At 38.5% G+C, this 26,299-nt stretch overlaps 1 protein-coding gene across 4 annotated transcripts; it reads left to right on the forward strand.

Moving 5' to 3' along the window:
- Positions 1-452: 452 nt before the first annotated feature.
- gpcpd1 (glycerophosphocholine phosphodiesterase 1) lies at positions 453-18,505 on the forward strand. Of its 4 annotated transcripts, XM_037750397.1 has the most exons (21): positions 453-791; positions 939-1,021; positions 3,340-3,436; positions 3,555-3,639; positions 4,810-4,885; positions 6,732-6,773; positions 7,144-7,267; positions 7,503-7,746; positions 7,899-8,061; positions 8,197-8,326; positions 8,502-8,556; positions 9,344-9,436; positions 9,664-9,741; positions 10,115-10,154; positions 10,409-10,467; positions 10,618-10,683; positions 10,857-10,993; positions 11,127-11,262; positions 12,556-12,716; positions 13,527-13,576; positions 17,072-18,505. In XM_037750397.1, the coding sequence occupies exons 2-21, from the start codon at positions 946-948 to the stop codon at positions 17,113-17,115; spliced, it is 1,956 nt and encodes a 651-aa protein (XP_037606325.1). In that variant the 5' UTR covers positions 453-791; positions 939-945; the 3' UTR covers positions 17,116-18,505. The 4 variants fall into 4 exon arrangements, with proteins under 4 accessions (XP_037606325.1, XP_037606328.1, XP_037606324.1 ...); XM_037750400.1 differs by lacking the exon at positions 13,527-13,576 and having other exon boundaries at positions 454-791; positions 3,305-3,436; positions 4,640-4,885; XM_037750396.1 differs by lacking the exon at positions 13,527-13,576 and having other exon boundaries at positions 454-791.
- The last annotated feature ends 7,794 nt before the right edge of the window (positions 18,506-26,299 follow it).

Below are 26,299 nucleotides of genomic sequence, written 5' to 3' on the forward strand. Positions count from 1 at the left end.
CATCGGTGTGTGAATGAGTATTTAGATTAAATCCTGATGGGCAAAGTTGGCACCTTGGTAGCCTCTGCCATCAGTGTATGAATGTGTGTGTGAATGGGTGAATACTGACATGTAGTGTAAAGCGCTTTGAGTGGTCAGAAGACTAGAAAAGCGCTATATAAGTCCAAGTCCATTTACCATTTACCATTCGTTCATGTCTATGTAGAGCGAGCACAAGCGCCTGACTTTCGTTGACTTAACGGCCACAGGTGTCGCTGTTAACAAGCATTTCTGATTCTTACAAACAGTCCCTTTAAATTATGGTGATTAACATAGATTACATGAAGGATTTTATCCATACTTTTGCTTTATTGTTTACCACAAAACTGCTCATGAAAGATTTCATCAACACAAATGTTTTACTTTGAAAGTCTACACCGGAAGTGCTACTAATCAGTATGTCGATCTTGATGCTTGAGTCCGTTATGTTGTTTGCTCACCCTCCGAATGTATCCCGTTGTTTAACCTCCTCTGCCGCAGCCAGGTCATACAACGTTACATACTCTTGATAGTATTATATCTATATTTCGACAGGGTGATATTTTTGTCGTCGGAATATAGTTGTTTGTAGTTAGTTTATCGAGGTTTTCCACCGGTAGAGAGGAAGGAAGCAGCTGGTCGGGTAATGCTTTCGATTTATGCTGGTCCGGTGCGTCTCTGCTGGAGAGGAGAGCCTGGCTCTCTCTGAACCTCCATCTCCATCACTGCCAAGAGATACACAGTTCACCTTATAACCTGCCAAATTCAACAAGGTAACATTAGCAGCTATACTACTTAACCTTCCTGAAGTCAGCTACCTGTAAGACTTGTTTGATAACATACTTCTGAAATGATATTATTTAGATAACAGCTTTTCAGAGCAGCCAGAAGTAACTCTTGGATGTGTTGATGTCTTCCAGCTGGTCTATGTCTCTGTGTGCCTGTGTGCCAACTATGGAGACCACTCAGGTGACTTTGACTGTCAGAGGAGAAACATCCCCAGGTATGTGTGCTGTTAAACTAATAATAATTATAGATAGTTAGATATTATTTATAATATATAAATTGTATATTATAATTTCATGGTATACAACAGAAAGCTTTGAAAGAGCATGGAATAAAATAAATTGAGAAAATGTGTGTTTTTTTTAAAGACCAGTTTTTATGGAGGTGAAATACATTATTTTGTAGGCAGGTTAAATTGCACTGGGGGCATGGCCTGAGTATTTTCAAAATCCTCAATGTCTTTCAGAAACAATACTTTCTTTTCTTCAAAATTTATTTTGAACATGTGGAATACAAAAAAAATAAAATAACAAAAAAAAAAAATGATGATCATACTAACAAGTGGACAGTCAGAAACAAGTAGTATTTACATACAATGAAAAGCATAAGAAAAATAAATTGTCAAACACTTGATGCCTTGATTTACATATTCGAAAAGGAGTGAGAAGAAGTATAAACTTATTTAATCCCACCCCTTCTCTCCATAAGTCAATTATTAATTATTAACCAGCTTCCTTATTGAGCCATACATATAGTCTAATTACATTTTCCTAAATTTGTCTAACTATAATTAATATTTATAATTATTCTAACTCTAATTATTACCTTTAATCTGTGTCACACAGAAATATAAATTAATTACTGATATAACTATCCTTATCAAAATAGAAATTTTTTATCAATCCAGAATACCAATTCATTATTTATATATTTAACTTAATCATATCGACTATTTGTTATCTTTTCTTATATGCGCAAATTATTATTTATACTATATATATTATAAATAATAATTTGTAATGAATTGGTATTGTGATTAAGTTATATTATAAGTAATGAATTGGTATTCTGGATTGATAACAAATTTATATTTTAATAAGGATAATTATATCAGTAATTCATTTATATTTCTGTAAGACACAGATTAAAGGTAATTATTATAAATAATAATCATAGTTAGACAAATTAAGGAAAATGTAATTAGAGTATATGTATGGCTCAATAAGGAAGCTGATTAATAATTAATAATTTACTTATGGAGAGAAGGGGTGGGATTAAATACATTTATACTTCTCACTCCTTTTTGAATATGTAAATCAAGGCTTCAAGTGTTTGAGAATTTATTTTTCTTACGCTTTTCATTGTATGTAAATACTACTATGAAATGAAAACTTGTCTGCAGACACAAATAAAGATAAAAAAGGGTATATACACTTTGCTGCATTTAGAAATAGCCATGTAGCAAAATATTTTGTAATACAATGTTAATATTTTTTTTATTATAGATCTATTTGTGAAGTGTAGTATTGCGAAAATATTATACTATCTTTCCCTCAAATATTGAAATCATTGTTCGAGTTGTGATGTGTTTATTATGGATTATGAAAATGTGTCAGGTTTTACTTTATTTTAGATACTTTATTAGACACAGTATGTAACATGTAAGATGTTTTTTTTGGTGGCACATGTAGGGCTGTCAATCGATTAAAATATTTAATCACGATTAATCGCACATTCTGTTCAAAATGTACCTTAAAAAGGGAGATTTGTCAAGTATTTAATACTCTTATCAACATGCGAGTAGGCAAATATGCTTGCTTTATGCAAATGTATGTATATATTTATGATTGGAAATCAATTAACAACACAAAAAAAATGACACATATTGTCCGGAAACCCTCACAGGTACTGCATTTAGCATAAAAAATATGCTCAAATCATAACATGGCAAACTGCAGCCCAACAGACAACAACAGCTGTCAGTGTGTCAGTGTGCTGACTTGACTATGACTTGCCCCAAACAGCATGTGATTATCATAAAGTCGGCATGTCTGTAAAGGGGAGACTCGTGGGTACCCAGAGAACCCATTTTCTTCACATATCTTTGAGGTCAGAGGTCAAGGGACCTCTTTGAAACCCCCAATTTCAGCGTAAGTTTGTAGCGTTATTTACCCTCCTTCCTGACAAGATAGTATGGCATGGTTGGTACCAATGGATTTGGGTTCTCTAGCTTCATATGATACCAGTATCTTCACTCTAACTTTAAAACTGAGCGCGTTACAACCTAAAAATCGCAAGTTGCATTCATGCGTTAAAGAACTTAGTGACATTAAAACTAATTTGTGTTAACGTCACTATTTTTGCGTTAGCTTTGACAGCCCAAGGCACATGTCAACATTTCCTTGTTTAAGACGACATGTTTACATCTAAATATTTTAGTTAAAACTTTAAAAGGTTGTTAAAAATTTTACTCCTCTTTGTTTTTAAATTCCTGCTGAAGTTACATTAGGTAAAGGCCGATTTGAACATTTCTAGGGGAGGTGATCGCAGTTGTCGGTAGCTGTGAAGCCCTGGGAAGCTGGAGCCATGAAAAAGCTGTGACCTTACATCCTGCTGGTGCTGGGAACGATGGGTAGGTTAAACATGCCTCACTCATTAAAAACACACTTTTAGACAATGTCTGTATGGGATTTTCTCTACTAGGTTGCATGCAAAATAAAATATTAATGCATATTTTAACTCCCTTACAGAAATGTGTGGACTGCAACAATCACCGTGCCTAAAGGTGCTGTGTCCAAGTACCGCTATCTCAAAGGCTTCTTTCTGGAGCCAAAGGTGAGCAGTGTCTCCTGTCTTTATAGCGGTATAGCCGTAAAATTACTGATTTATTTGCTCATTGTTGTCATAGTTATTCTTTTGAAAGCAGTAGCTAAAGATAAATATTGTTAAATTCAAAGTCACAGTAAAGTCAAAGTCATTTATGCAATGATTGTGAGGATCTCATGTCAATTCATACTGCAGCAGCAAGGGGAAAAACAGGTTCTATTACAGTAGTTTAGTACAATAGACGTACACAAACATAAGAGGGATCAAATTTCCATGAAAAGAAACGAGACAGAAAATGTGTCTGACATTTACCTGAAAATAATTCAGTGTCTAGCTCTCTCATTGATTCATGTTATTGTTTCTTCTATGTCCAGGGTGGGGCTCACATTATGTGAGACTAAAAGCCCGCCCTGACTTGACTTCCTCATATTTTTTTTTTTTTTTTTTGTCCTGTCGTTTGTTGTTGTTGTTCGTGAGACGCCTCACTTGAGATTTGAGATGAACCTTGTCTTTGACTTTCAACATGCAGGTTTCAAGGAGTTTGCCCGGGTGGTGATTTAATCATACAATCTGAGTTGTGCTTGAAATTTAAGGTGCCTGTGGAAAAAAACTTTAGTGGCAATACAGTTTTTAAACTCATTCCCCATGTTTTTCCATAATTGTAGACTTAAACAGTGTTGGGTATTTGTTTCTTCCGTGTAATATTGTCTTCAACCCTATAATGATATAATTAAATGTCAAAATATGATGCTACTAACATTAGGGTTGGGCGGTATGTTCAAATTCTCCAACCGGTCGTCGTCAGCCCAACAAGTGGCGATAGCCGATATAGGAACGTGTGGATGTGTGTGTGTGTGTGTGTGTGTGTGCCGATATATTCGTCCAATCGCCCAACCCTAACTAACATATTGTTGCTAAAATTGATTATGGTTTTATTGCAGATAAAGACAGCAGCCTCATATTAACCTCAAGATTTTTTTTTTTCTTCACTAACAAATTCACTTTTCAGATTTCAACCCATGGTGGCTGACTTCCCTAGATGGGGATCCGTGACTATACCAGCTCTAAATCCTTTCTGACAAGCTGGTCCGACGATGGCTTTGAGATGATGAGACTGAAAAGTAGTTCAATGTATCTGATTTGAAAACCCTAACATTGTACCCAACATTGGAATTGCAGAGTGCAGGTGGTCCCTGTCAAGTGATAGTCAATATGTGGGAGACCCATCAACAACCCCGCATGATGAGCCCCACAGGTAGAGAACAACAAAAGCAATTGGTGTGATTGGGTTTGGTAATGTCAAACTCAAACCTTCCCGTTCCCTGCCCTGGCACCACATTTAACAGTTGCCCGTCAACACTAATGTAGTGGCAGTTCTTTAGTATTTGAATAACTAGTTTGGAATGTTGTTTTGGGCGCGTATGTACAAATGAACATGCTACAACCTGACTGCAGCGTTTCCTCATCAAACAATTTAATTTGCTGGTAGCATCTGGAGCTTCTTGCTCATTTGGCAGTGTGTTTATCCTTTTGCAAAGAGCAGGGACGACATTTGCTGGAGTAATCTATAGCCATAGAGGAAACACTGCATTGCAGTATGTGCCACAACCTGATATTGTAGTCCTCTCTAGTTAAATCTCCATTGTGTCGGCCCAACACAGTCAAATCTCATTCAAAATTAGCTCGATGGGTAGCATATTTGCAACCATGTCTGCACGCTGATGTCCTTTTGACTCCAGCCTGTTACCGCACCCTTTTTTATGCCTCCACACGCATACTTTTTCTTTTTACTTTTAGAACAGACTGCAGCTGTTGCACGCAGTATGCATACAATTGGGACATACTACTTAATCTTAAGATTGCGCCTTGAACTTGAACCCTCTTATCCACTGCACAGAGGATTGTGGGTCAGAATAGGCAGAGAAGCATGAAGGCTTGCATATTGCAAACTGTGACCAGATGTAGTTGGACATCCTGGTATTTTGTGGCATACTGCATTTGACATACTATGTATTGGGACATACTAAATCTTTTTCTGGCATGCTAAATAGTATGTAGTATGGGTATTGGAACAGACAAGTATGTTTTCGGATTATCCGTCCGGCGTATGTCCGTACCATTCTCGTGAACATGATATCTCAGGAATGCCATGAGGAAATTTCTTCAAATTTGGCACAAACGTCCACTTGGACTCAAGGATGAACTGATTAGATTTAGGTGGACAAAGGTCACTGACCTCACAAAACACATTTTTGGACATAACTCAAGAATTCATATGCTTATTATGACAATTTTACACAAATGTCTAATAGGATAAATGACATTTTGGACAGACATGGATGTAAACTGCAACTTGACTGGTTGGTGGAGGCATTCAAATGTGAGGCAATAATTCTAGTTTTCTTTCTTCCAGCAAATCCTGCTACAACACGTCCCCCCTTAGAATAAGAATGCTTTACAAATATGAGGTTTCTTTTTATATTAAACCCAGAAGTGATTTTTGTTTGAATTCTGAGTAGTTTCACAAACATCCTGCTAAATTAGCCTCAATGACATGCTCATGCTCAGAGTCTTAAAGAAGTTAAAGAAGTTAAAGAGGACCTATTATGCTTATTTTCAGGTGCATACTTGTATTTTGTGTTTCTAGTAGAATATGTTTACATGATTTAATGTCCAAAAAATGCTTTATTTTTCTCCTATCGGCGTACCAAACTACCTGCTAGGCAGGTATTATGCAGATGTATTACTTGGTGACATCACCGCGTTACAGAAGAAAAGGCGGGACTTCAAGCAAGGCGTTTCAGGCCGTTCAGGAGCAGTGTTTCTGTGGGGGAGAGTAACTTCCTTTGGCGCTTTGTAACTTTGCAGACCTTTTACATGACGCACTAAAGGAAAGGGAAAAAGCGCAATAGGTCCTCTTTAAATATTTTTTGGGGGAATCAAACAGATATTATTACTCAAGCCGACTCTTGAAGTTGAGGCAAATCAATAAAGGCTTGAATGTGGTATCTTGATTTAAGAGATTGTGCACAGGAAATGCTCTGGTTTTTACTGTTGAGATGCTTCTATCCTGTTTCTAATGCGCTATTACTTTATTGCAGCATCACACCAGAATATTGACGATGGACAATTTGGAATTCACAGTAAGTTGGATAAAACACAAACACTATTAATCCACCACTAACTACAAACACAAAAAAAAAATAACTAAGGTGCTCTCTAGCTTGATTACATTACAGTATGTAAAATCTCCATGAGATAGAAGTACTGTAACACTAAATAGCTTACTGGGAAATCTCTCTGGGAACTTGAAAACCCTGTCGTCCACATTGTAGTCACTTCCTCTGTTTTGTACAGCAGAGGTTTTGAAGTCATTCTTTATAACAGAACAAACAGCCGTCTCCTCCCTGCTATTGTCGCTGCCACCAGTTCTCTGGTCAGCAGTCACGGGTAGACAAAGTGGATATACATTGTCATCACATGCTCTCCTGCCTGTGTCCTGCCTTTTTATAGACGGTGTGAAGTGTGTTGACTCTGGGTGGCTCACGTGCCAGACAGAGATTCGCCTACGCCTGCACCATTCGAAGATGTCTCCGGTGTCCATCACTAAGAAGAAATTCAAGAAGTCTCGCTTCAGGTGGGGGTGACACCAAGGTCGAATTTAACACCGACCAGAGAAAGTTCTACTTGAAAGTGACATGAGACGGATCAGCGGATCATTACACTGCTACTATTACCCGACCTGTTACCTAAGTGTAACAGAAACCCTGCGTATAAATTAATAATAACAAGAGAAGCTTAAGAGTAAAACATAATTTGATTTAACCATATCTGTGTATTTATTTCATTGTTTATCTTACTTATCTATACAGAATCAAGCTGACATTGGAGGGCTTGGAGGAAGAGGAAGAAGATGAGGAGGGAGACGAATTTAGTCCTTCATCTTTGCACAAGGAGACCACCACTCTGGAGATCAGTATGATAAGTGCCAACGGCTACAAGTCGCGCCACTCGCAGCCTGAATGTGGCTACGCGCTGGAGCCCTCCCAGTGGACTGAGTACATTATCCACACCATGGTCCCATACAACCTGGAGCTTACCTTTGAGTTCTTTGAGGTAATACTCACGGGAATACTGCCTCTGGTAACCTATTAGTATTGTTGACACACAAATACTTGTGTAAAAGGAAGAACATTTCAGGTGTCATGATAAGATTGATCCGTTTCCATTTGATTAGAATTGTACTAGCTTCATATATTTGTTTACAGGAGGATATGAGTGAGCACATGGTCGAGAAGGATGCTCATCCCGGACCTGTGGGCACAGCTTGCCTCCTCTCCTCTTCTTTTTCGGAGAGCGGTAAAGACTACGGACTGGCCACGCTACCCATAATGAGTCGAAATTCCAGACAGACTATCGGGAAAGTCAGAGGTAAGATTTTGCATGAACGATTTTGAAATATGCAAAAGGAGGGAGGAACTGATTAAACCTGTTAACCGGACATTTTAACAATTCACACAATGTACGTGGGAAAACCTGTTGACCTACTTTGTTGCTGTGTTCTAGTGGATTACCTGGTGATCCGGCCCATCCAGGAGTTTCAGTGTGACATGAGCTCCTCCTTCACCAAGTACTGGAAGAAAAGAAGCACTCTGTCTGTGGGCCACAGAGGAGCTGGCAGCACACATGCAGCCAAGTGAGTCATCAAATAAATCTTTGACTTGGACAGGATAAGACGCCTGGCATAGAACACAGACCAAAAAGAAAAAAAGTTCATGTTAAACAGTGTGTGTCAATAGCGCTGAATACGTCTGCATATCCTGCATCTTTGTCCCCTGTCAACAAATTGTTTTTTATTTTGTGTTTTACAGGCACCACAGAGTCAGGGAGAACACAATAGCCTCATTCAAAAGCGCTGCCAATCATGTGAGTTGTGCAAATGATTAAAGCATGAGTAAATATTTACCCTTTATAATGACTTCTGCCTTAAAGGTATCATATGTAGCAGTTGTAGGTTGCTGTTTGTAAAACACACAGCATTCAAAGTGGGTCACTGAGCCGAGAGAGAGCAGCGATGGTCAAGCGAGCTATAGGGTGAATGAAGAGAGGGAGCGGCGTTAGTGAAAACAGAGCAGTGAATCAGAGAAATAAAACTTTATTTTCTGATTGTTTCCCGGTGGTTACGTTCTTAAAACACAGATTCTACACACAACTAACCCCTCACAACTCTGCGGGAAGGTGCCCAGTTGCTGGATTTTGAATGAATGGCTTCCGTTCGTTGTGGTTCAGCGCTGCTCTCGGTCAAAGGGGGGGGACACTGTCTGGAGCACATGCACATAAGAACACGCAACCAGTTCTCATCTGCGAAATCCAGACGCTTTGTATCAGACAGAGCTAAAGGGGGCACTTGACGCGAACTGAACAGGCTGCACACCCTGCGTGCCGTTATTGGCTGGGAGTTACAACCCCACATGGGGCCCAAAGGCTGTTTGCTGACACCAAGAAACGTCCCAAACATAGCAAAATAATAAGAAAAGAGAAAATACAGTTAAAGGGCTGCTGGGTCTCTGTAGATACAGACACCACCACACACTTCTAGTGGGTCATAAGTGATGATTGAGAGGGATTATTTTTGTGTCAGTCTATGCATTGTTCTTTTTAGGAAATTCTTGCATATAATACCTTTTAATTATGTGTCAATTGTGTACTCTAGGGTGCAGCCTATGTAGAGTTTGATGTTCACCTCTCCAAGGATGCTGTTCCCATTGTATACCATGATCTGACTTGCTGCATATCCACCAAGAAGGTAAAATAATAACAGGCCTGTCGTACAGTATAAGACGATGGACATGAGAAAAATGACTTATAAAGTGTTCAAATCTGAAATGTTATACTTCTCTGTTTTTTTGTTTAATTAAAATACTTAATTTAATTGTGACTTGATTAACATACATTTAGAAAAAATGTTAAGCATACTCAAATGCACATCACTACTGAAGACAATTAATGTCATTCTTTCTTTCTCCTTGACAGAAAAATGACAAGACTTCTCTGGAGCTTATTGAGGTGCCAGTCAAAGACTTGACATATGATCAGCTGCAGCTTCTGAAGGTAAAAACCTGGAATGATGGTTCAAAACTATGCAAATAAGACCCAAGTTGGAAAAAAAAACCTTTATTATCATTTAGATGAAAGTGGACAATTATTAATATTAGGATACACCCGTGCTTTTCCTGCTGTGAGAAGTCAAAATGTTTTTCTAGGAATTATTTATAGTTGCACAGTCACACACGGGAACTGCATAGTAGTTCCCAAAAATTACAAATGGGCATAATACAAATGTATCATGATAAAATACCAATAATATACACCTGTAGCACAACTACCAATTCTTTATTAAAACCTGGAACTGAAACTATTGTGTTGACATGTAATAATGTATTAATTATAGAGTAGCTAATGTATGCTTTGTGTTGTTGCACAGCTGGCCCACACCACTGCGATGAAAGAGAACGATAACAAAGGTAAGCACCTATTGTTTGTCTGTCAGGGAAAAACTGAAAGTGGCACGACATGTTGTACAGCAACGTGCTTTCATTTCTGTGTCGTTGCATACTGTGTACTCGCACAAACTGTAGATCAATAGACTGGCACAAGTTCAAAGATTGCTCTGTATGTATTACATCACGGCTAAGTGCTGTAATCTGAATGTACACGTTAGTCAGCAGATCATTTGTGTGATGAGCATTAACAGTCGTCTGTTTGGTTTGTCGTTCAGATCTGCTGGACGACGAAGAGGAAATCGATGAACATCAGCCATTCCCTTCACTCACACAGGTGAATGTTTTATGATGATCATGCTATTAGATATGTATTAAATAACTGGTTATTTATTAAGTATTGCCTGCTGCTTCTCCTTGTAGCCTGTCTTTAGTTCATGTCAAAGTCACAGTAAAGTTAATAGCATCCTTCATACATCTTTTACAGATCTTCCAAGCCATTCCTGAGCATGTGGGCTTCAACATTGAGCTTAAATGGATCTGCCAGATGAAGGTAGGTACACTTTGTCAATAGGGTCAATGACAATAATCTGCTCAATAAATGGAGCTCAGGGGATCGCCAGTAAAATAAGGAATATCTACTTTTTATTTTGACTTGCTCAAACCTAATACAGCGTATTGCAAAGAATGTTTTGATTTTTGAACTGCATGCTTTTTATTTAACAGGACGGGTCATGGGATGGCAACCTTTCATCCTACTTCAACATGAACACCTTCCTCGACATCATCCTGTCCTGTGTTCTGCAGAGAGGCGGGAAAAGACGCATCGTCTTCTCCTGCTTCGACCCAGACATCTGCACCATGTAAGCACAGGAAACGCTTAACGATTTTTCACTCTCTACGATTCAGTTTTCAAGAAAAATCTAGTTATAGTTATAAATACAGTAGGTGCTCTCCAACAGCTGCTGACATCTTTTTTTCATGTGTTTCCCTCAGGGTGCGTCAAAAGCAGAACATGTACCCCATCCTCTTCCTGACTCAGGGAATTTCCGAGAGGTATCCTGCAATGATGGACATCCGCTGCCAGACCACTCAGATCGCCATGAGTTTCGCCCAGAGTGAGAATATTCTGGTGAGCAGTCAATTATTTATCATAATGTATCCACCGAATTTCCAGACTTTTGTGTAACTTCTACAAAAAACATTTAACGAAAAGGTAGTTTCACAATAACTGTTTTTAAAATGCCACCGACGGCTCAATTCAGTGTGTAATTCACCCGTCGCTAAGCCCCTCCCCCCTTGGTTACTGTTGCTAGGCCTGTCAAGCTTTCGCAACCTGCTTGTCAAGATGGCGATGTCAACAATATCAGTGAGAGATATTCCAAAGGAAATAATGTCAGATTCCTGGAATAATCATTCTGAAATATCAGAGAGAAATAGACAGCAAGGACTAGAATATGCATTTGAGAATCACATTTGTCAGCGGCGTATTGTGAATGAAAAGGCCAGGAAGGAGTTTTTTTTTGTTGATCTTTGATGGATTCAGCTGTGAGTGAGGTCTTCCACACTGTTTAAACCATATCCGACATCGCTCCTCTTACATTTTATTTTGTATTTTTTTTAAAAGTTATTTTTTGGGGGCATTTTTTAATAGGACAGTGGATAGAGTCTTGGAAAGGGGAGAGAGAGAGATGACATGCGGTAAGGTCCACAGGCCGGATTCGAACCCTCGTCCACCGCGGCTAGGACTGAGCCTTGGCCATACATGGGCACCCGCTCTACCAACTGAGCTAACCAGGTGGCCCATATTCCATTCACACCGCCTGACAGGCCTCCTGTGCCTAGTTACGGTTTCCAGCGTAGGATTGGACAGCGGTCTTTCTAGGAAGGGGCTTAGCGAAAGGTCAACTATATGTCATAGTCAACACATGTATTGCTTCAGTGATAATGCAAAGGGAATAGATTTAGCATGTGAAACGTGCTCTTCCCCCTCACCAGCTAAAGCCAAAATTTCATCACTTCAATGCTACTTGTATTGCAACAAGTGCCCAAATCTGGACTGTGTTCATGATTTATACTCATATGGAATGTTTTGCACCTTCTCTCAACAAGCATTGCTGCAGCGCCTTTGAACAAAGGACTTACAAAAATAGTCCCACCACTCTCACGTCAGCCATAGCGCTGTGTCAGCTGTCTTCGAGACATCCTAAGTGGTTTTAGCAAAAGCAGAAATGGACTCCACAGACAGCTTATGCAGCATAATCTGACAACGTCACATACGGAGCTGTATTAGCTTACTTGCTATGTGTTTACCAGTGTTTTAAACCCAACATGAGAGCATGAGAGCATGAGAGTGGGCAAGATGGTAATTTAATATTGAGATGAACTCTTTTTCTCACTGGACTTCTTTGCCTGCTCCTTTTAGGGGATCAGTGGCCACACTGAGGAGCTGCTAAAGAACCTATCCTACATTGGGGATGCCCAGTCTAGAGGCCTGGTGGTGTTCAGCTGGGGAGATGACAACAACGAGCACGACATCAGAAAGCTGCTGAGAGAGCAGGGAATTGACGGGCTCATCTACGATAGGTAAAAATACAAAATGCTCATCTGTGGCTGCTAAGTAGGTCCTCAACTCATGTAGCTTAGACCACAAATACAACCGTTTCTGTTAATAGTCAGCATAAACCGATCTAAACTATCTCAAAGATGAAATTATTTTGAACATGCAAAGCATTTTCTTCTATTCAAGCATTCACTTTCCTGCCATTTCTGTTCTGATAAACATTCCCATGATCGTGTTTCAAGCTACAATCTCTGCTTGTTACCCAACAAGCCATACTGCAAACTGTACAATACACCCTGTGTCATTATGAAAAGCAGGGCTTTCCGGTTTATACAGTTAATTCCTGTAGTCACAACACTGCTACTTATTATGTCACTTTATGGTCACTTTATGGCAAAGGCCTCCACGGTTCAAGGTTATATCATCAAGCATTAGCAGACATGTTAATCACTAATCATGTTAGCCATCTGCTATAGCTGTCGATGATGACGTTTTGATTAGTCATTGAACATTTTGTCTGTGAACGCGTAACCGGTACACAAGAAGTGCCAATGCTGTTACATAAAGCCCGGGGTTGCTAGCAGGTTGAAAGAGTTTCCTCTGTTGTTAGAAAAAAGCGCGTGGTCAGCAGGCTATGTTTGTTCAGCCGTTTCAGTTCTGTTTCAATCTGACAGTGACATTTGCTCTATATTTATGTTTGCACTTTGGCCTAGACTTTTTACAGAACCCCTTTGAACTCTATTTTACAACCCCAATCCCTGTAGATTTTTCGATGTAACTTCATTTAACACATCTCCAGGTTTTGTTGTTATAACTGTGCCTCTTTCTTACAGAATTTGTGAATGCTTGGTGCCGTATTTTGACTCAAGTTCTCCAGATTCCCGTAATGTCTCTCTGGTTCCTGGCTGTGTTTTGTTCAGTGACTCACTCTTGGCTGATTTTTGGTTCCCCCCCCCCCCCCCCCCCCTCTTACTTAATAATTTGCAGGAGGAACAAAAATAATGTTCCTCGACAATGATGCAAGACAGTTGACTTCTCTTATTATTATTACATAATAGTACAGTAACGTTTATCTTTTTAGCTCGTACTAAAACACGTTGTTTGATTGGTCAACTGCCATGTTTATCATTTTTATTTTAGCAAACAGCTAGGTCACTTCCTGTTTTTAATGCCTGTTTATTGTTTTGGATATGCCCTGAAAGGCCTCTTCATCTAATGCTTTGCATGATATAAGTGATATTCGACTTCATTTTTTTAAGCAAGAGAGGCACCAAGAGTGAATGGCTTGTTCGATGCATGAGAAAGTGTTACTTGACATATTGGCTTCTGTATGAACCAAAGTATGTACACACGTAGGCAAAATTGTTGGTACCCTTCCGTTAAAGAAAGAAAAACCCACAATGGTCACTGAAATAACTTGAAACTGACAAAAGTAATAATAAATAAAAATTTACTGAAAATTAACTAATGAAAATCAGACATTGTTTTTGAATTGTGGTTCAACAGAATCATTTTAAAAAACAAACTAATGAAACTGGCCTGGACAAAAAATTATGGTACCCTTAACTTAATATTTTGTTGCACAACCTTTTGAGGCAATCACTGCAATCAAGTGATTTCTGTAACTCTCAATGAGACTTTTGCACCTGTCGACAGGTATGTTGGCCCACTCCTCGTGAGCAAACTGCTCCAGCTGTCTCAGGTTTGAAGGGTGCCTTCTCCAGACTGCATGTTTCAGCTCCTTCCACAGATGTTCAATAGGATTTAGATCAGGGCTCATAGAAGGCCACTTCAGAATAGTCCAATGTTTTGTTCTAAGCCATTCTTGGGTGTTTTTAGCTGTGTTTCTGGTCATTATCCTGTTTGAGGACCCATGACCTGCAACTGAGACCGAGCTTTCTGACACTGGGCAGCACATTTCACTCCAGAATGCCTTGATAGTCTTGAGATTTCATTGTACCCTGCACAGATTCAAGACACCCTGTGCCAGTGGCAGCAAAGCAGCCCCATAACATAACGGAGCCTCCTCCATGTTTCACATTAGGTACAGTGTTCTTTTCTTTGGATGCTTCATTTTTGCGTCTGTGAACATAGAGCTGATGTGACTTGCCAAAAAGCTCCAGTTTTGTCTCATCTGTCCAAAGGACATTCTCCCAGAAGCTTTGTGGCTTGTCAATATGCATTTGGGAAATTCCAGTCTCGCTTTTTTATGATTTGGTGTCCTCCTGGGTCGTCTTCCATTAAGTCCACTTTGGCTCAAACAGTGACGGATGGTGCGATCTGACACTGATGTACCTTGACCTTGGAGTTCACCTCTAATCTCTTTGGAAGTTGTTCTGGGCTCTTTGGTTACCATTCGTATTATCCGTCTCTTCAATATGTCATCAATTTTCCTCTTGCGGCCACGTCCAGGGAGGTTGGCTACAGTCCCATGGACCTTAAACTTCTGAATAATATGTGCAGCTGTAGTCACAGGAACATCAAGCTGCTTGGAGATGGTCTTATAGCCTTCACCTTTAACATGAAGGTCTATAATGTTCTTTCTGATCTCCTGAGACAACTCTCTCCTTAGCTTTCTGTGGTCCATGTTCAGTGTGGTACACACCATGATACCAAACAGCACAGTGACTACTTTTCACCCTTTAAATAGGCAGACTGACTGATTACAAGTTTGAAGATACCTGTGATGCTATTTACAGGACACACCTTAGTTTAACATGTCCCTATGGTCACATTATTTTACATCTTTTCTAGGGGTATCATCATTTTTGTCTAGGCCAGTTTCATTAGTTTGTTTTTTAAAATGATTCTGTTGAACCACAATTCAAAAACAATGTCTGATTTTCATTAGTTCATTTTCAGTAAATTTTTATTTATTATTACTTTTGTCAGTTTCAAGTTATTTCAGTGACCATTGTGGGTTTTTCTCTCTTTAACTGAAGATTACCAACAATTTTGCCTACGTGTGTAGCTTGTAAATGTCATGAAAGTGAATGGAATGGATGGTCTCAAATAATCCCACATTCAAGCCTTGTATAGTTATTCACCTCTCAGCAACTTTGTCAGATGTCGCAGCATATTTGTTCACAAGTACATTTTCTATAATTTGCACCTATTCAGTTTGCAGACGATCTTTCTTGTACTGCAGTTTTGGTTTCTTTACAAAAGGGGTGATTGCACTGGACACTCTTTGTGGGATTGGAAATGAGTTACTGCTTTCATTTGATGAAGCCTTCAGTGGCTTCTCTCATGACATTGATTGAACATTATCAGAATATCTTGCTTGACAAAAATCTAGTCCTACGAGTGTGTTCACTTTAAGAGATGGGGTTGATAACTTTGGGGACTTTGTTCCCCTGACTTCACCCTCCCAGATAGATGGTTCTCTTAAGCCGAGCTCCTCTTCTGTGGTTAATATTTGGCCTGCCTACTGTAAAGCATTTCATTGATTGAGCTCATTGTGGAGAGAATACACAGCCTGGGAAGAGCGGGCTTGCTCTTTTGTGTAACAGCAAGCCTGCATAACTATACTGTACATCCATGGAAAACATTGTCCATACGGTGATGTAACGATGCCTTTGTTTTCCGTACTTGACTGGTGAGGATGTTGGTCATACATGTGATTCGACCTTTGGAGCATGAACTTGATGGCAAACCAGTGCAATCATCCCCATAGCCAGAATGAATGGAGCAGATAGCGCTGTTTCCATTAGCACGGGTGCATGAACAAAATGAGTGTGGGAGCTGTTATGGTACCATTGCCCCCTTTGTTAGTTCGTTTAGAGCTGAACTGGAGTAGTCTTTATATTTTTGCATCTTGCCTGATGGATATTCTGACATTTTTGTTTCACTTAGATTAGATACATTTTAAAAAAAAATAATAATAATAAATTAGAGTTATAGTTTTTTGTAAATTAGTACTAACTAAGGTATATTTTGGTCGACTGAACTACTCGGTAGGGCTAGGTGATAATTCAATATTATCATTTAACAAAGTTCAGTGGATTGTATGTATTGTGATAGTATAATCATACCATTTTATCCTAACGTGTTACTGTTTTAAAAATGTTGTTGCCTAAATAATTGATACCACGCAATTGTAATTAAATGAGTTTCTGCAGATTTAGTTTTACAAGTGTGAAGAGTTTTGTCTGATGTAATGTAATAAGGCACAGATAAACTTATTAATAGAGATTTTTCTTATATGTATATGCTATCTATGCAGTATATAGTGGATAAATATTCTTGCTAATTGTTATTGGATCAGGAGAACTCTGCTATCACTTTGGTTTTATGAATTACCGATAGAAACTCGTGAGGTATACACTAACGACTTTCACTGATCTAACTCAAGGATGTCTTTTCTATTTCCTCTTAGTATCTGTGAGGAGCAAGGAGAGCAGCCAAACATCTTCCAGGTAGAGGAGCAACACACCCTGCAGGAGGTTATCACAGAGGAGACCCGAAATAGCTCCTCCTGCTCCTGCTACTCCATCCCCTGCTCCATGGCTCCCTGCCTGGCCTCCAAGACCCGCGCCGGCAGCGGAGAGTCCGACTCCGGCCTCAGCTCCTCGTAACTGTCCCCCAAAACTGAACGTACACACTCAAGAGCCTATTAAGTGTGGATGTGCAGTGAGGTCTTGGAGGACCAGGGTGGGGGGATGGATGATCAAAACAAAATAAACCATTGAAAATCATTTCTTTACGCCCTTCATACATAATCACAATAGTAAAACCAGTTAAATCATCTCCACTCTACTCAATCATAGATTTTGTCTATCGTCTTGCATATTCACAAAAGTATTTGTTATTTATGCTTTCTATTGAAATAAGTGGATGCTTTGCCAAAACATTAAGGCAGCCATGTTTTAATTTGTTTCCTTCAGAATAGTCTGTACATAGGTCTTTTTTAATATTGGAAAAATGTCAAATTTCAAACTACATCTCAATGGGTATTTATTTAGCGGATATGTTGCACCACCTCATAGTCTAAGTGCTCAAATGTAATGAGTATGATATTTTATGGGTATAAAAAGTGTAACTGCAAATTGTATGTCAAAGTTTATGATGATGAAGCATTATGCTGTTTTTTCTGTTTCTGATGCTATGTCTTTTCTGTGCATGTAGCCATTACCTTTAGTGTTATTTCAAATAGCAATGAGGTTCGGCAGAGAAATCATTTGGATGAAGGTGCAGGTTGCCATTAATAAATGTCCACCTCTTTGTGGATAGTCTACAGCAATTTAGAAGAAGCCTTCATGATTGATGTTTTTCCTTTTGAGTTGACTTGAAAGCACTTGCTCCTCCTTTTCACGCCTCCTGCTTACCGACTTTTAACAGCTATTGTAAATTACAAACTGCATTCTGGATGTACTGTATCCTTTATTCTGTTTATGTACATGACAAGGGAAAGCAGAAGAATGTTTTATTTGTGACAATGCACATACCACAGCCTTAAGGAGGGAGAAAATCAGGTCTGTTTCAGTTTTTAAAACCGCCAATACCTCACTCATCATCTATTAGAATAGACTTGAGTTGAGATGTGTGTACAGAATGAACACATAACGTGTTACTTCCCTCCTATAAATCCTGTTTAACTTCACAACACCCATCCTTTTTATTGCATGGAAGATCTTTTTTTTTTTTTAGACAAAAATTATGCTTGAAATAATTCATCATTTGCATATTGATATGGTGTATTACATGTAAAGTATGTATGGCAATGGATTTTCTGATACATATACTTTAATGGATTGTAGTACGTAAGCTACTCGCCACAGAACATTACTCAATAAAAAACAACTTGATTTTATGAAGGTTGTGCTGTTTTACTTTTTATTATTGTCTGAATGTTGGTCATTATCAATTTCTTATAAATTTGGACATTATTTCCTTGGGTTTCCCCTTTGAATTTATTTTAATTGTAGTTTTTTTTAAATATTTGTTAACTTTTAAAAATGTCTTTAAATTGTTGCTGTCGTGCCGTTTCAATACATACCACAAACTTACCACGACAGCTACACGGTAAAAAAAACTCAAGATTTTAATTTAAATAAATGTCTGTTAGGTCACTATTGCTGAAGGAGGTAACACGATGGTGATTGAGCTGATGGCCTACTGATAAAAGTATTGCAGGATTTATTTGCAGTATCACAAACTCGGTGTCTGTGGCGACATTCCCGGGGTAAAAAAGTGCTGTATTAGTTTTCTCCATTGTACACACACAACATTTGCACACAATTCTGAAAACCTGAAGCTCACATATCAACAAGACTTCAAAATAGCATTGTTTTCCCTCAAATAGTAATTCTAAATCAACCAGGACTGAAATCTTACACCGTGTCCTAACTGGATGCGATCGTCCGACTATCGCTCAATGAATACGTTAAATATGCACTTCTGTTAATAAATAAAGCAGATATGCAAATCTAACTCACTCACTCGGTTTTACTCCCAACGAGTTAAACAAGTTAGATAGCCTCAGCTGAGCCAACCAACCTCGTGACATCACAGGCTAGAGAGTACTGCAACAAGGGCGGCATTCTTTCCACGAAAGATGAAACAGAATGTTCTTTTTCTTTTGAATGCTGACATTTGTCATGTTTGTTGTATAATAGTTCATTATAGTGGAAATCCATTTGGTAAACCAGCTTAACTTGGGTGAACGTTTCATTTCAACTATAAAATGTTAATATTTCTGTGTAAATGTAATTATGCCTGGCTGAACACCCATGTTCTGTCCTCCTTGTTTTCTTTTTTTTTACGCCTCCGGGCTTCCCCTGGTAACCATGATAACACAGTGTTTAATGTCACAATGCGATGAATTTTGGGTATTTCCTCAGGCAAAGTCTGCAGAAATAAGGACTAACGTGAAATGTTCAAAAAGGGCTCCAAAGGACTTGGCGATTTGACAGTGGAACAGCCATAAACCCTCACAGACTCTGCGAAACACGCCTCAAAGTCTGTGAGTCTGTGAGTGTGGACATTGGGATTGGGCCTATATATTGTATAGTTGTGACATTGTTTAAAGGCACAGTTTCTGAATACGGGCTGTGTGTATTTCTCCATGGATTGAGCGTGTAAATACTTTCACAGTATTTATATAGCACTTAAACCTGCTTTAAAAAACACATGAAAATCTCACTTTTTACTATGTGGGACCTTTAAGATTTCAGTCCTGGTTGATTTAGAATTTCTATTTGAGTCAAAACAGTTTGTCATACTGCAAATATATAAATATTACAGTACTTTCCTCAGTGGGCGATAGGCTCAATTGTGTTACCTCCTTTGGCAATAGATAGTGACTTAAAGAGGACCTATTATTCAGGTTCAGCCTTGTATTTTGTTTTTTTTACTAGAGCATGTTTACATGCTTTAATGTTCAAAAAACACTTTACTTTAATCATATCGGCTGTGCGTAAATCTATTGTGTAAAATATTACTGCCACTTCAGGACAGAAGAGTGTGAAAGGTAATGTAAATAAAATCAAAACCAAGTAAGGATAACTAGACACGTGCTTAACATGTATAAGCCTAAATATATGTTAGAGCAGATGGCGTGGTGAGCTTTGTAGGCTACAACTGACCCTGCAAGTTACTTTACAAGTAGACTTCTTTGGTCAAGGTTAGAGCTCAGAGCGAGTCTACACCCATTTGGAGAGCATTCCTGGTTGAAGCTAACTGGGATAAACATGTTTTGTTACAGCAGGAAACACCCAGGTGTAGCTAAATCAAGAACACTGTTGCTTTCCAATGAAGTCTGCCAGTTCTCGTGCCAGTGCCAGGGCGTTGGCCTTGTTGTACATGCTGACTCACAGACATTATCTTTTTAATTATCAGCAAACTGTTCTTAAAGGAACATAGCGAAGGTACGATCATTCATAAAACAAAATGATGCTGAGAAGCTAATTCATGCTTTCATATCCAGGACTACTGTAATGCACTCTTCGCTGGTCTTCCCAAGAAAACCACTGGAAGACTCCAGCTCATTCAAAACTCTGCAGCTAGATTATTAACAAAAACTAAGAGGAGAGAACACATCAGTCCTGTCCTGGCTACTTTACACTGGCTGCCTGTTACTTTCAGAATTGACTTCAAGGTCCTCCTCCTCACATACAAAGCACTAAATGGACAAGGACCTAGCTACATTGCTAACTCCCTTACAAACTACACACCAGCGAGAACACTGCGATCATCAGATGCAGGTCTATTAGAGGTCACCAGAAGCAGTCGTAAGAAGATTGGTGATGCGGCCTTTGTCAACTATGCCCCAAAATTATGGAACGCACTACCCATAAATATTAGGGAAGCAAACACGCTAGACATTTTCAAAAGACATCTTAAAACCTATCTTTTTACCAGCGCATTTTCTCTGTAACTTGCACTACGAATTTTATCCTGCACTATTTATATTTTACTATTTCTACTGTTCTAAAATGTTTTATTAAAAGATGAAACGGAATCTTCTTTTTCTTTTGAATGCTGACATTTGTCATGTTTGTATTTGTTTATTTTGTCTTTGACTTATTTCTTTTAGTTTTTTTCTTGTATACATTTTGTTTTGCTGCAGATGCCTCTTGCTTTTCAAGTAATACTGAGAGTTTGTTTTGAACAACTACGAGGTTGTTGAGGTTGCTTATTTAGGGGGAGGACAGGGGGTATTTAGGGAGAGATAGCAGTCAGCAGTAGATGTCACATAGAAGTGGTGTACATCATCTGAAAGCTGGGAACCTGGCTAAGAATATTATGATGGGATAATTTATAGTAAGTTGTCATTGTCATAAATTGTTGCAGCAATTTTCGGGTTGATTAAAGAATTCAACCATTTTTTACCACTCAAGAATTGATAAAAATGATCAATAATCCCTCCAAAATCCCACTTTAAGGCGCCAAGACCTTGAGGAACACAGAAAAAGCCATGCTGTGATTTGGTACCAAAAACTTTTGAAATTTGGATTTCTGCAAGAATTGTATTTTTGTGCAATTGGATAGCGACCACTTCTGTTCTGGAAACTGCTCAGAAACCCTCTTATTTTCAATCTAGCTAGGAAAGCCACACATCCTCTGAATGCCCTAGGTCTCTAGTTTGTGGTTGTAAAGTGTCATGAGGCTGTGATTATCCTAGAGGTCACAACAGGTCATTTTATACAGTGAGGTCAAATAAAAAAAATGGTCTCAATGAAATGGCTACTATGGGGACTAACATCATCACACATGAATACAGTTGGGCTCACTGGATCCACAAGAGTCTCAGCTTTACAGCTTTACAGGCTTTAGCCTCATTCCAAGCCAACATGACATGGTTGGTATTCAGTGGTATTCAATGGATTCCTTAGGTTTTCTAGTTTCATTCACCTTCACTCTAGCTCTAAAACGGAGCCTGCTACAGCATCTGAAAGACAGTAAAGTCGGTCAGGTTCGCCGGTAAACCTGTGCGTCTCAGAGAGGGACACACAAAAAAAGTTTCAAGTTGACAGCTGACATAGAATTACAGAACATCTGAATTATTCACAAAACTAAGCTTTAACGGATAGGTTCACAATGTTTCTGTCTGTCTAAAAGCATTAGTCAGGTGCCTGTATGAACATTAAAATGGGTTATTCTTACTGTTAATATATACTCTTAATTCTGGTCATTAAAAGATCCCCTTCTAATTGCAGGCAAAGCCCACAGTTGTGATTGTAAGCTGCAGTATGTTTGTACTCGTACGCACACGTGAGCCCAACTGATCGGACACGAGGCACAAAGATTATCAGATTTGCCCTGGAGGTTTAAACACACTCCACACAGCCTACTCCCATGTGAATAGCTGCTGGCACTGCAGTTTAGCCATTAGTTAATGAATAATACAATAGCACATGTACATTCAGTATATGCAGACACCACTGATGATTGCCTTTGGCATGAACTTCGAAACCGATTTATCACTGATCAGTGTTTTCCTTTGCATCAGCCTTGTGCATCCTGATGAGTAAAAGCACACGTCCTTTGCCAGGTGCAGGGTTGAAGAAGATAAGATTTAACACGTAAGGATAACTAAACACGTGCTTAACAGGTATAGGCCTAAATATATGTTAGAGCAGATGGCGTGGTGAGCTTTGTAGGCTACAACTGACCCTGCAAGTTACTTTACAAGTAGACTTCTTTGGTTAAGGTTAGAGCTCAGAGCGAGTCTACACCCATTTGGAGAGCATTCCTGGTTGAAGGTAACTGGGATAAACATGTTTTGTTACAGCAGGAAACGCCCAGGTGTAGCTAAATCAAGAACACTGTTGCCACTCCAATGAAGTCTGCCAGTTCTCGTGCCAGTACCAGGGCGTTGGCCTTGTTTTGCATGCTGACTCACAGACATTATCTTTTTAATTATCAGCAAACTGTTCTTAAAAAGAAATATGACTCTTTTCAGAATGAGTTCTTCTTTTAGATTGTTTTATAACATTGCTGTATAAATATTACCTACACGTTAATGTAGCAGGTCGAGGTGGAGTCTATTTTACCTACATTATACACTGTGAAAGCTGACTGCCATTAGACTTATTAGTGCTTTTCCTGCTAAGACAAGTCTAAATGTCTACTATGAAAAGACCTATTTAAAACCCTATGAAGCGTTTGCATAACTACACTATGATGTGGAAATGGAATGTAGAGATGGCTCAACTCTATTTTGTGAAATTACTTCCTTCTTAAGTCTGAAGAGAATAACGAGTCAGTTGTAATGTTTTTGCACCCTCTGTTGTACAGAAACATGACGTACACCGATCATGTTGCTTCTTTAGGCTTGTACTCGCCTACGTTGAATAAACCCACTTGTAGGATACAGTAAAGTGAGCCACCTGTTAAGTCAACTTACGAAATGTACAGAAACAAAACAGAAAAACATTTGATTTATGCTAAACACAGCAGTTCATCTAAGTGCTAATTTTGATAGAACAATCATGTTCAATGATATGGCTCCATTGTAAACCTCTGAAACCACTGGTTTACCTGAAACAGCTCTTAACTGCAGCTATGCTAAAAATAAAAAATATAATAGAGAAGACATGCACTAATTTGTCAGTGTTTTTGCAACTACGCCCCAAGAAAAATCAGATATCCAAACCCATTATAGATTTGGGTTGATGTACTCCAGTGACCTGAGGCAGTGAACCATGCACTGGCACAAACCATGAGGATACTCCTCTAACTGATAAGTGATATGAATTTTTGAGCATCAAACACTTAATTTCCTGTATTCTGATGAATTTTCTGCCTTTTCTGCATGAAGTTACAGTGGAAACATCTTAATTTATGTAAAGGAAATATTGCTGTTGGATCGCTGTGCGTCTTCAGGCTGTATATGTTACAGTTCTAGTTATTAAATCAGGAGTAGAGCACCAACAGTACCATAAATCACAAACTGAATTCCCACTTAATCAATTAAAATGTTGCACAACATTTGATTGAATTTTTGAAAATGTGACAATCTGACTCCGGAGTAGTAGAAATTGGGGTCATTTAATTCCTCATACAGAGAATAAACCATTTAATCATAGTAACAACTCAGTCTTTACTCTGGCGCCGCCTTCAGGACAAACTTCACTCTTTTGTTATTTTGTTCTCAATTTTTCATCCATCCAACATTTTTTTCTGAGTGGTTGAATGTGTGGGAGGAATTACATTTGTTTGTTGTTACTGATTTACTATTAAAGGTCCCATATTGTAAAAAGTGAGATTTTCAAGTCTTTTATATCATAAAGCAGGTTAAAGTGATATATAAATACTGCGAACGTATCAAAACACTCAATCCATGGAGAAATACACACAGCCCCTATTCAGAAACTGTGCGTTTGAAAAAAGCCGTTAGGATTTCTGTCCATTTGTGATGTCACAAATCTACAATATTTAGAACATTTCACAGTTTTAAACATAAACATTCTAAATGTGTCCCAGTTTATTTCCAGGTGGAATTTCATTTCATTCTCACTGTGCAATAACATTTTCCACTTGTGCAATTTTGTTAATAGTCTGTTTATTGTCAATACTATATATACTGCTCCTATTTTTATACTTCCTTTTATTTAAATGGTTCATATTTTGCTACACTTTGTTTAGCTCTTTTTTTACTGTGTTAGCTAATGCATCTTGTTTTTTGCACTATCCCCTTTGCTGCTGTACACTGTAAATTTCCCCACTGCGGGACTAATAAAGGAATATCTTATCTTATCTTATGTTCATTTAGAATTTAAATTCATTATAGTTTGTTGCACAATAAGGCTCCCTGCAGCTCAAACAAAATAAAAGCGATTACAGGGGTATATTTCAGGATATACAGTATGTAACATACATATAATTGTGTGTGATTTGGTGTCTGATTTGTGTTGCACGTTTTTGAAACTTGAAACTACATATTGATGATCACTTAATGTATAGGCTAGTTGGAGTAGAACAATGTTCCAAAAAAAATATATGTTAACATGCAGGTAAACAACATACTGTAATGCAGTCTATCAATACATTATTTATTTTGTTACATATGTAGTCTAGTGGAAAATATGATATTCACACTAAAGCCACTAGATAGCGCTGTGGCCTTTTGGGTAACCACACATTGAGAGGCTGGACATAGGCTGGACATTATAATGGAATATAATGCAGCAATGTAAGGCTCTCAGTCATTCACTACCTACTTCTTCTTCTCTTTCTGTTTTACTGGCGGACTACCAATGTTAAAGGTGCATGCCGCCACCTACTGTACCGGAGTGTGAAACATCATGCCTGGAAGTGTATAAGAGCTTAGTTAACATTGTGTTAACACTATGATGGAAGTATAAGATGGCCATTCCCATGCTCTATTATGTCTCATAAGTTGTTTCAGCAATTTTGCATGTGATTATCATAAAGTAAGCATGACTGTAAAAGGGAGACTCGTGGGTACCCATGAAACCCATTTTCATCCAGATGTCTTGAGGTCAGAGGTCAAGGGACCCCTTTGAAATCGCCATGCCAGTTTTCTCACGCCAAAATTTAACTTAACTTCGGAGTGTTATTTAGCCTCTTTCTCGACAAGTTAGCATAACATGGTTGATGCCAATGGATCCTTAGGTTTTGCAGTTTTTGTTAAGGTTGCTGAGAGGAAATTTGTGTGCTTGAGCACCCCTACAAAGAATCTAAAATTGCCACTGTGAAGATGTACAACACATATGCGGAATATGGAGTAAATAATGTCTTAAAGTGTGTTTCTTTACAATTCTTTTTACCAAAGACTGGCAGAGGCATGTAATGATGACTCCGGCAATCAATAGCGTCACAACAATAATGTTTGTCACTTAGTGTAAAATTGTGTGTGTATGAATGTAACTTTGGCTCTTATAATCTTTGACTGTTAATGTCGATCAATTACTCTTACAGCTTATAGCTATGTTAATGTTGCAGCAGGTCGAGGTGGAGTTTATTTTACCTGGTTTTCACATTGTGAAAACTGACCGTCATTAGCCTTATTAAGCAACACCTGTGTTTTTCCTGCTAAGACAAGTCTAAATGTCTACTATGAAAAAAAGAGCCATTTATAACAGTGCTGTTTAAGACATGGGAAATACATTACATACATTACAGCTCAATACATACAATA

Source organism: Sebastes umbrosus, chromosome 18 (genome assembly GCF_015220745.1).
Source record: "Sebastes umbrosus isolate fSebUmb1 chromosome 18, fSebUmb1.pri, whole genome shotgun sequence".
NCBI classification, from domain to species: Eukaryota; Metazoa; Chordata; class Actinopteri; order Perciformes; family Sebastidae; genus Sebastes; species Sebastes umbrosus.

What these genes read in the sequence shown, in the direction of transcription:
- gpcpd1 (XM_037750396.1), top strand. Translation starts at nt 946, where the DNA reads ATGTCTCTGTGTGCCTGTGTGCCAACTATGGAGACCACTCAGGTGACT. An exon ending in TTCAAGAAGTCTCGCTTCAG is followed by an intron (nt 7,268 to 7,502) that starts GTGGGGGTGACA and finishes TTATCTATACAG; the next exon opens with AATCAAGCTGACATTGGAGG. An exon ending in CCCAGAGTGAGAATATTCTG is followed by an intron (nt 11,263 to 12,555) that starts GTGAGCAGTCAA and finishes TGCTCCTTTTAG; the next exon opens with GGGATCAGTGGCCACACTGA.